The sequence below is a fragment of the Eurypyga helias genome, unplaced genomic scaffold, assembly GCF_000690775.1.
Source record: "Eurypyga helias isolate BGI_N326 unplaced genomic scaffold, ASM69077v1 scaffold3229, whole genome shotgun sequence".
Lineage (NCBI taxonomy): Eukaryota > Metazoa > Chordata > Aves > Eurypygiformes > Eurypygidae > Eurypyga > Eurypyga helias.
The window spans coordinates 1-11,102 of NW_010273739.1; the positions used below are offsets into that span (position 1 = coordinate 1).

General features: G+C 49.0%; 1 protein-coding gene across 1 annotated transcript; it reads left to right on the forward strand.

The window, feature by feature from the left end:
* Window positions 1-8: 8 nt before the first annotated feature.
* Window positions 9-8,494, forward strand: ITFG2 (integrin alpha FG-GAP repeat containing 2; the record flags this gene model as incomplete). Its single annotated transcript, XM_010159562.1, has 9 exons — window positions 9-114; window positions 433-572; window positions 986-1,134; window positions 2,781-2,875; window positions 5,348-5,401; window positions 6,703-6,794; window positions 7,301-7,418; window positions 8,014-8,187; window positions 8,346-8,494. Coding segments are annotated over 9 exons (1,077 nt in total), but the record flags the coding sequence as incomplete, so codon positions are not given.
* Between the last annotated feature and the right edge of the window lie 2,608 nt (window positions 8,495-11,102).

Here is an 11,102-nt window from a genome sequence, read left to right on the forward strand (position 1 = left end):
CAAAACACCCAGATGCTTCAGGCCATCATGAGTTGGCTGCAGCAGAAGAGCAGAAGCCAGTGTTCAAGCAGCACATTCCTGCCAACACCAAGGTCATGCTGATCAGTGACATTGGTGAGCTGGGAAGCTGGTGTGGGAGTTCAGGGGGAGGGACTTTGTGGGTATGAGGTGGTGGGGGAGAGAGAGGGAAGGTGTGTGGGACTCGCAGAAGGAAGTTACTATATTGCTGAAACAGGTGCTCTAACAAACCACAGCCAAATCATGGAGAAGCAAGAACTTCAGAAATTTTCCTGAAGCGCAAGTTCTTGTTACAGCTTTGGGATCGTCAGGGATGCTACCTGATGGAAACCAGAACAGTGTTTTCTGAATTCTGGCTGTCTTGGGGCTACGAAAGCTTGAGAGACCCCATCTATCTCCTTGTATTCCCTACAGATGGAGATGGGAAGTGTGAGTTGGTGGTGGGTTACACTGACAGGGTGGTACGTGCCTTCCGCTGGGAAGACTTGTCGGAGAATTCGGACCATGTCTCTGGGCAGCTCCTCCTGCTGCAAAAATGGCTGCTAGAAGGTCAGGTAAGGAAACAGGATGTTCAGAGCAGAACTTGTCATACAGAGCCACCTCTCCCAAGGGAAACAGCACAAAATCTCTGTCTGATGAACAAAGCAATTGTCACGTTGATGACTTGAAAGGACATTTGCCCAGTAGTTGTCCTATACATGTGGAGCAGCTGGTGGGTTGGTCTGGGAAACAGTCTCTTGCTCTCACCCAGCTAGAGAGCTGTAATGGAAATACTAGTGTTTTTTTATGTGGCTTTTGGCAGCGAAACATAACCTTTTACAGTAACTTGGACGTTCAGCTTCCGCTCAGCTCTGTCAGAAGATCTGCCATGTTCAAGTTTAGGTACAAGGAGCACAGCGAACCCTTCTGAGGTGTTTAAAGTTCTTAGTTCAAGAGAGCTCTCCATGGTTTTCCTCTGCCAGTACAGGTGGACAGTCTGTCTGTGAACCCAGGCCCTGACGGTTCACCGGAGATGATGGTGTCTCAGCCGGGCTGCGGTTACGCCATTCTGCTCTGCACCTGGGACTCTGAGCAGCAGGCCACGACGGAGGGAACCGACAACTCTGCCCCAAGCAGGTGAAGAGCGTTGCTGCACGGGGTGGATGAGGAGAGTCTGCTGTAGATGCCCGTCACAAGGGGACACCACCACAGCACCTTTCTGAGTGGGGTGAGGGTGGCAGGGGCGGCTGGGGGCTGTCTTGTCCTTGCTTCACTGACCTTCTGTGCTGCTGGGAGTTGTTGACTTAAGCCCACCTACATCTAAGCTTCTATGAACAGTCATCATGTCTCTATCGCGGAAACAAATACTGCTGCTTTCCTTGTGTCCCACTCTCCTTGGGGTGGGCAAGGAGAGTGGCAAAACCAGTGAGGGGGGCATTACTGGGGGTAAGGCAGGGAAATGAATGACCTAGATCTCCAGAGAAAGGTCACCAGATTGCCTACTATTCTAATGGTGGGTAGGGTAGCACCTGAAAGGGTGAGCCAAGGCCAGTGTTGTGGTTTAACCCCAGTCAGCAGCTAAGCACCACGCAGCTACTCGCGTGCGTGCGCACACTGGGGTGGGGAGAGGATCGGAGGAAGAAAGGGAAGAGGGGGTTGAGATAAGAACAGTTTAATAATTGAAATACTACTACTGCCAATAATAATACATAACGAAAACAACGCAAAAAAGGGAGAGAGGCAAAGCCCAAGGAGGGAAAAAACCCCAAGTGATGCAACTGTTTACCACCTGCTGACTGACACCCATCCAGTCCCCAAGCAGCGGTTTCACCCTCCTCTTGACCAACTTCCCCCAGCTTATATGGTGAGCCTGAGTCCTTATGGCATTAAATATCCCTTTGGTCAGTTTTGGTGGCTGTGGTACCTCCAGAAGAGGGGAGGTATGAGAAACTGAAAAAGCCCTTGGCTTCATGTAAATATTGCTTGGCAACAACTAAAACATCAGTGTTACTGACATTCTTCTCAGGACAAATCCAAAACATAGCCTCACACTAGTTACTGTGAAGAAAGTTAACTCTATCCCAGCCAAAACCAGCACACATGGTTAGTCTGAAGCCCAGGATGACACTTTGGGTTCATTCACTCGTTTCTTCCAGGTGAGGTAATCAGAGGTTTTCCTAATGAGACCTCTGGCAGCCAGTGCTGTAAATCACAGCCAGAGGAATCAGGATGAGCAGTAAGCCTCTTGTGCTTGGCACTGTGAGGAATTCAGGTGCTTTTGTGGTGTTCTGTGAGACTTTAAGGCAGACCCAGAAAACTGCAGCAGGTGGGGAGATAGCCAAGTCTCCTTGAGGTCTTGGGGACGTTCGTGGAATGGTAGCCTCCTAGCCAGAAACCAGGCCCAGGCATGCTCTCTCACCAACCTGTTCAACTCTGGGCAGGCACTTCTTGAGTGAAAAGCAGCCAGGCTTATGTGACAGTAATGACAAAAATTGTCTTTTTTTTTTTTTTTTCCCTTGAATATGTTTTAGTGACTTTTTTTTTTAAGCTGTTTCCAGTCTTCTGATGCATCAAATCATTGTGGTTTTGTTTTTTAAACACCAGAAAGTTCCTTTCATAGCCGGGGTGGCATGCATCTATTTCTTTGGCCTTTACCATTAAAGGGCTAACCTATGCACAAACTCTGTCAATCTCTGGAGCTTTGGAGTATGCCACTTGATTGTTCTGGCACAGTCCCAGGCATGGTTCCCTAACCTTTCCCTGATGTCTGTCTCTTAAAATAGCGAGGCCCCTATTCGAGATGTTATTCTACACCAAACATCTGGACGGATTCACAACAAGAATGTTTCCACCCATCTAATTGGTAGCATTGGCCGAGGTGAGAGAATTAGGAACTTGGTGTCTCTGGCTCAACAGTTGCTCCTGATAGTTTTTCAGTATGTCAGTCCAGCATGAAATCAGATTTTCTGTGGTTGAACACTAACAGTGGGAAGCAGCTGCAAGAACAGAGGGGCCTTGGCTACTGTTAGCCAGTTCCCAAAGAAAGACAGCTGGATATTTGCGCCTGGACTTTTTATAGCCTTTGTCCTTGCCTAGGTCGCTCTTACTCTTCACCTAGCACAGCCGTTTCGCTGCAGCCTCCACTGGCCTGCATTTAGTGGCTGCCATGCCTTGCTCCTGCAGATGTCCCCGATCTTTGCTTTTGCGTGGTTACAGCTTATACCCTCCTCTTGTTCTCTAGGTGCATCTCTTCCTTTCCACAGCCTCATCTTTATTCTTGCTTTTGTGCTTCATAGCATTTGATTCCTGATACCTAGAAGCTATATCCTGCTCTTCCTTCACCTATGCAGTCCCAACCCCTCCAGTCTGCTTCCATATTTCATTTAGATCACTGTCTTCTGTCTCCTTCCAACATATTCTGTTCAGCTGTTGTATCTAAGCTCTACAGAGCTGCTGGCTCCTCTCAGCCCTGATACATTGGTGTGCCCAGAGTTGTCCTGCACGCTGCCACTGCTTCCCTCGTGTAACTGCTTTGTGCTCTGACCTGGGCCTGGTGCACCCGCTGAACTCTCCTTTGGTACTTACAGAGAATAAGCAGCTTTCAATCCCCCTTGGAGCATGTGGGCATAATACAAGGCGGCAGAAAATTCCCATGACAGATCACTTTCTCAATTTGCTGTGTCCACGTTTACCCCCTGCAGTGCTGCCTGAGAACAGTTTAGGCTGTCCGATGTAATTAGAGCTAGGGAAGAAGAGGAATCCACTGAAAACCCTCTTAGTCCCCTTCCCCAGAGTACCCCTCCTCCTTAGTTGTAGGTTTGTCATGTTTCCTGCATCTTGGATGCTGCCATGAGCAGCACGGTGAACAGAGCTTGACATCAGTTATTTCACTGTATACAAAGCCTTGCATCTAATGGGAGGTGCCTGAGAAATGAAGGCGTGCAGAATAACGGGTGAAGAGAAGGTTGGGAAAAGCCCACTGATGCTGGCCCATCAGCACTGAAACAGCTGAAGAGTGCCGTGCTGACCAGTTTGCAAGGGGGACACAGCCGATCTTTCGGATTGGAGGCTATCTGGATGAATTTCACCTGGGGGCAGCAGAGCACTCAACCAGCTGACCGTTTGCTTTAAGCTGATCTGCAGGAATGAGGTAGTCTGTGTCCTGGGAACACGCAGGGTGTTGTAGCTTGGATCAGTCTATGAGCTGGGGAGGTGGGCTGGCAGTATTACATCATTCTGGGGAAACTCCGTATTTGCTTTCAGCTCTGCTGGCTTGTCCCTGACTGCCAGGTTTCCTGGATTCTGGCAGATCTCGGGGAGCCAGTCTCTCTGCTGCACTGTCCCCGAAAGGATTCAGGATGACCATAGCTGAATACAGCTCCAGTCCTCCTCCACCAAGTGTGACAGCACTTTCAAAATCTGACCCTGCATGTCTTCTGACAGGTAGCTCAGTAGAGAGTGTACTGAAGGGCCGAGGCAGCCTGGTGATCAGAGGAGTCTCCTCTTCAGAGTAACCAGTCACATTTGTCGGTGTTGTCCTGCACACAACTGTGATATACAGGCTTTGGAGTGGATACTGCTTGGGGGGGGGGTTAAGGAAAGCCCAGGAAAGCCAGGGCTGAGTGTGCAGATGACCATGAAGGCAGATGTCTAATCTGCTCATAAAGCAAGGTCTCTCTCTGTGAGCCTCTCCTTTGCTGGGAGAGGATCACAGCTGCTGTTTAGTTTTGCTGTAGCGAGTACAACAGAGTTGGTGGCGTGGTCTCCACAGACTCGTTCGGCGTTGCTTATGTGCTGATGTGAGTCGTGCTTTATCCTTTTGGTGGGGCTGCCTTTTTTTTTTTTTTTTCCCTCCTCGCCCCACACACACCTTCCCAGATCAGCTGAAGGCCTTGTTCCTGTCCTTGAAAGAAACTGTGAAGGCGCAGCGTTACACTCTTGTTGTCGCTTCAGCTGTTCACTTTGTCCCTTGTGATGGTCCTGCCTGTGCTTACGCATTTCTGGAGCCTGGAGAGGATGTGATGCAGTCCACTAAAGCTGGAACTGCCGTGAGCCTGCAAGTGCGTATGTGGTACACACATACTGAGCAGCCAGCAGAGCTAGACATGCCTATATCAGTGCAAACCAAAGGTCTTGGATTTTGAGATGCCAGTGCCCTACAAGTAAAAGCCAGCATGAAGTACGATTGATGGCAAGAATCTGCAGATAGGCGCTAAGCACAGTGTCAAGGCTGGGCAAAAAAGGAGGCAGGATGGATCATCTTGGTTTGGATCTTTCTTTTTTCTGGAGCGGGAGGGGACAACGCTCATAAAACAGCATCAACTCCTGTAATTCTCTTGTGCTCTTACAGGCGGCTCCAGTGAGAATAGTGGCTCTGGTCTCTTTGCCCTCTGTACTCTGGATGGTAAGTCCTACCACTGTCCTGGAAGAAAGGCCCGTGGGGCAGCCAAGGCCTGTCGCTAATTCAAAGCAGGTAACCAGAAGCTCAGTGCTTTTGGTTTTGAAAGAAGAGGGAGATGGACTTCAGAAATGCTTCCTGGGTCAGGCAAGAGAAGTTGACTCAAAGAGCCCTTTTGACATATAATATATGGAGGCATGAAAGCTGAGAGGAGCCAAGGTAAGAGTTGTTGAAAGCTTGAGGTGGAGAGTGAGGCTAGAACTTTCATCTGCTGACTTCAAACAGCTGTTTGAGATGCTGGTTCAACAGTGCCGTTCACATGGACAGGAGCCTCTAAACCATAGCAGGGATGTGTCCTTGTACTTGAAGGGGCTTGGGTTGTTTCCAGAAGCAGTAGAGGAAACGGATGCTGTAACTTGAGTATTGGTAGAGAGGAGCCGGAGCCAGGTTCTGCTGTGTCCCTGACTGAGAAGTGATAGGACAGGCTACATCAGAACTGAATCTCGTGAGCTAAATGCAGGGTTTCTGTCCAAAACCCAACAGTGTGGAGATAAGATGCTGTGCTTCTCTCTTCCCAGTTAGGCAGCCTGCCCTGTTTGGGCCAGATGTCCACCTGCCCAGTTATGCCCTGGTAGAGAATTTCTGATAATTCTCTGGGCCTGAACTCTGAAGCTTCTGCATCTGACAAGGCTTCCTGCCTGGCTGTGGTTCATTCCTAAGCCTTACCAAGGCTGCGGGGCGCTGTGAGGATGGACTTGTATTTATATTCCACTCTTTCACAGCCAGCCTCCCGTCAGTGCTATCACAGTATCTCTGGATGATAGAAAAGTGGTATGTGAGGTCCTGTATGGTTTTAGCAGCCAGGGGCCATGCCCGTGCAATTGGCCAGCCAGCTCTCAGCTGTCAGCATGCTGTCCCGAGATGACGTGATCTGTGGGACGTGGTGAGAGAAGCTTCAAGTTCACTCATGGTCTCGTGTGAGCTCTGTTGATGTACTGTACTTTGGGAGCCGGTTTTGGGCGCTTTTCTTGTCTTTGAGCACAGTCCAATTAGCAGGGCCATTTTTCCTCTCTGTTTCTAGTCACTGATGACAAGATAATGTACTGCTGTCCTTTCCAGACCTGAGACTGTGTTGTCTGTTATCAACCACAGCCTCTACCACGGGCCCAACCCTCTGCCCGTGGACCCTAAGGTCCACGTTGAAGGATTGTGCGGCACGCAGTGTTAGCGAACGCCTTGCTCCCTTTTAATGTTTTCAAGACAATCTTTATTTTTTTCCCTCCTCCCTTCTCCCCCTCTCCCTTCAGGAACACTGAAGCTTATGGAGGGAGCAGACAAGCTGCTCTGGTCTGTGCAGGTTGATCATCAGCTGTTTGCTGTGGAAAAGCTGGATGTTACCGTGAGTGTCTGAATAGGGCTGGGAGGGCTGGAGGCAATAACTCAACATGGCTTTGCATGTATGAATTTAGGAAGGGTGGAGGGAGTGTAACTCAACTGAAAAAGGCTGGGAGTATCTCTGGGTGACATACAGAGGGCTCTGGCTGTGTCTGTGCATTCTGCACTCACATCAGCCTGTCCACCTGCCAGAGGTTGAGCTGTGTCTGCCTGTTTGACTTAGTCCAGCGTGCTGCTATGGACTTTTTCATCCCACAGCTGCTCTTATTGCAGAGCTGAATGGTTTCCCGCACTGCTAATACCCTGATTGTCTACAAGCCCTTAGGATACATAAGGATTACAGTAGAGAAGAGAGATGGACTCCCAGTGCAAAAACACTGGACAAGTGCAAAGAGTCTGGACAAAACGTCCAAAAGTAGTGTTCTGTCTCTGAATAAACAGGAAAAATGCTTGACTGCCTCTGAGAATAGTTGATGTCTCTGTTAATGTGCAATCTTATGGTTCCTGCAGGGCAATGGGCATGAGGAGGTGATTGCCTGTGCATGGGATGGTCAGACGTACATCATCAACCACAATCGGACTGTTGCCAGATTTCAAGCAGATGAGAATGTCAGCGCGTTCTGTGCAGGTGGGGAGCCTGACTGCAAAGCCAGCCCTCACAGCATTTCTCCTTCAGAGCCACTACTCCCTCCATGAGATCTGGAATCCTTTGTCTGCCTGCAGGGGGGTATAATTTCCCTGTGCATATACTGCAGGAGGCCCAGCCAGTCTTTCCTCTGTTGGCATCTGGGAAAAGTAGGGGTGAGAGGAGGTGATGCTAGGTTGGTTTGTAATGGTTTTAGGTTTGGGGTGGGGTTTTTTTTCCCCTGTCCTTTTTGGGAGTGCTATAGTGGTCTCCTGTCTTCCCCACTGCTTTTTTAATTTGCAGACTTCTAAGCTGTTTTTCAAGTGGAAAGGAGCCCCAGTGGAACCAGCCTGAGCCTTGGCTTTGCTCAGTCCCCTCTCTCAGACCTGCAGGAAGCAGCTCACAAATCCCCAAGTTCCAATGATTTAAAGACATTTTATTGGATTGTCTCCCTGTGCCCAAGTCCATGTCTGTGCCCCTAACCCCAGGTGCTTGCTGCTTTCTGCTAACAGCTTTGGTACCTCATCATGAGAAGTTACATATTTGCTTTCTCTGCCCTTTTACAAGTTGTCAGATCTCCACAATTTGCTTTCTGCAGGCCTCTATGCATGTAAAGGAGGAAGCAACAGCCCCTGCCTGGTTTATGTTGGCTTCAATCAGAAGATCTACATCTACTGGGATGTGCAGTTGGAGAGAATGGAGTCCACTAACCTGTTGAAAATCCTGGATTGTGACCCCGAGTTTGGAATTCTCCTGCAGCAGCTGGGTGTGGGTGAGTGTAGAAGGGGTGAAGGATGTACAGGAAAAAAGAGAGGAAGGGCTGCCGGCAGGTAACGTGCTGGGAGCTAGAGTACCAGGTACTCCTTGAGGAAGAGGGGCTTTCATACGGCCTGTTGAGAGTCTGTAACTGTCTTTCCTTCTTCTCTGCAGAAAGAGGCGATGTTTCTGCTGTCAAAGATCTGATTCATAAAACGCTGTATTTTCCTGAGAAACAGCAGCAGAGCAGCTCCTCACAGTGTGACGACCGTGCTGGAACAGACTCCTCTGCCCACTACACTGTCATCCAGGATCCCTTATAACAAGTCACGTGGAAGTCGACATCTTTAATACCAGCACAAACTCTTCTCTGACTGGAATCAGGCATGTGATGAAGATGAGACTCCTCTTTTCCCATCTCTGTCAAAGCTTCCAGACAGCAAGGGGTGTACAGGCTGGCTTCTGTGGAGGGACGTGCTTGGCTGTGGGCTTGAATCTGGTGGTGGGTTGATTTGCTTTTAGTGGAGGAACCTTCCAGAACAGCAAGAGTCCAGGGTCCTGCTCATTGGCTTTCCATTGCCGGTTTCCACGTTCTCCACTACCTACAGTGCTTTATGGGTGACTGTGAAGGAGCACTGAGGGCAGAGATGGAGAGAGCTGAGCTCAGTCTCTGTTTTGGCCTGTTTCTACAATTGCTAGTGATCACTTGTGAGTTCTTAGCAGGATCAGAGTGCAGGAACTGCACATTGAGGAGTCGAGTTAGGAAGCAGGCAAGGGCCTACTCTCCCACTGAGGTGTGTTTTTAAAGTAGCCCCAGGCAACTGAAAGAGGTAGACTGGAGGTGACATTCCACTTGCTGGTATGTGGAGTCTGGAAAAGGCCGTTGCTCACGCAGGCTGCTCATACACAAAGGCCCAGGCAAGAACCTTTCCACATGATGCTGGTGTTAGGTTTTTCACCATCTCAGCTTGCCCCTTGCCTAAATCAGCTTATTAAGACAGGAGCAGCAGGCTCACCACCTGTTGTGCATCTGTTATCTTCTCTCATTGTTTAACTTCTTGTAAACTTCATTGTTTAACTTCATTGTTAAAACTTCTCTCACAGTTTTATTGGATGTGAATAATGGATGGAGCTGTCCCTTCACCCTTACGGCAGTCTGAGAAGGTTGCATCCGAGTTCTGTTGTGCATCTATTATCTCATTGTGTGCAGTTTTATTGGACATGAATAATGGATGAAGCTGTCCCTTCACCCTTATGGCAGTCTGAGAAGGTTGCATCCGAGTCAGAGCAAATGCAATTCGGTGATTCTCTTTAGTGAATGGTAACATTTAAAGGTCCTGGAGGGTGTTGAAAACCTGCTGTACTCTACTCTGCAAAACATCCAAGGGCAATCCTAGCTGGGAGAGAGAAAGAACTTTGAGTAGAGGAGTGTCTTGCCCTTGGGTCAAAAGGACTGTTGTTGTAGTAGTCCTATGGGGTAGAAGGGCAGGAGCTTTCCATAATAAGCCCTAGCTCTTATTCCATCCGTAGATTCATATAAGCCTTATCAAGGACAGCTTCTGTTCTCTGCATTTGGTAGCTGTGAAGGTTGAAGCACGGAGCAGTGAAATGGTATGACCTGCTCTGTACCAGCTTGCTGCTTCTTGCTTCTCAGACCACTCCATCTTCTGACTCGGACTACAGTGGAAGTGTCTCTCCGCTTTAATGACCTCACTGAAGAGCATTTTTAAATGTTCCCCTGTCATACTAAGTGCTTGTGTACAACTGGACCCTTCAGGCAGCAGCTCTCAAGTCCTTTAGTAACAGTGGGGCCTGAGTTTGTCAGCTATGGAGAGCAAATAGCACAGGGACCACCTACTCATGGGCTGAAGCAAGGAGTTGTTTGGAGGCTTGTCAGCTCTGAAGTGTAACCTCAGGCTGTCAGCTCTCACGGTGCCGAGGTGTGCAGCCACCCATCCCGGTGGGCGTTTGCCATTGCTTCTGGCAGATCAGTCAGTGCGACCCCTTGGGGCTCATGGGTCTCACAGTCCTGTTCTGATGAGGAAGAGTCTTGGTGGGGCTGTTAACTAGATCACAGTATATTGGTTTCTTGCTTACTTCTTTCTGTTTCCCAAAACTGCTCTTTCTGATCACCAGAACAAGAAGGGATTCTGCCTTCTCTTCCTTTGGGTGATGCAGTAGCAGTTGCTATTATCTCCTCCCCCTGGGGCCCAGCTCGCGTGGGGAGAAGCAGATGCCCCTACAGGTGGGGTGAACAGTTTGATTTCACTGGATTCTGGGATACTTCCCTGTTGCTACCTGATTTTAATCTTGCACTTCAAAATTAGTGAAACTGGTACAAAGAGGGACCACAGTGGAGCGGGACTCCGCAGAGCAGTGTCCAGAAGCTTACATCAGAAAGGACGTTGTTAAGGTCCCTGAACAGGCCTGTGGCTTTGCATCTGCTGTTCTTCCGTCCTGAACACAGACTGCTGTTCTTCCTCTGCTTAAGGTTTTGTATTTTCTTGTCCTGCTCCTCCCCTCCTCCCTATTTCTGTGGCTTCCCTCTCCCGCGCGGAGGACAGACACTGGATGGTTACAAGCAACAGAAAGGAGTAATGCCTGAGTTTTGGTTGTGGCTTGTACAACCTGGTGCGTGCTGTTGCGCAGGTGATGGGCTGCTATATTGTAATTCCTTCTTGAGGCCTAACAAAAATAGGATTGTCTACGCTTAGAGAACAACTCAGTGCCGTCTGTCCATGCCAAATATAAACCTTTATTAGCAACACAAGCGCAAAGGGGAAACAAATGGTTGTACGACGGAAACTGGTTTATGCGAAACAAACTTTGCTGTACAGGTCAGCTTGATCCACAAGAAACAGGAAAGGGTTCATGAGGGAGACATAATATTTTCCTAGGAACCATCTTGAAAAGAAAATGGGGCCAAAACAA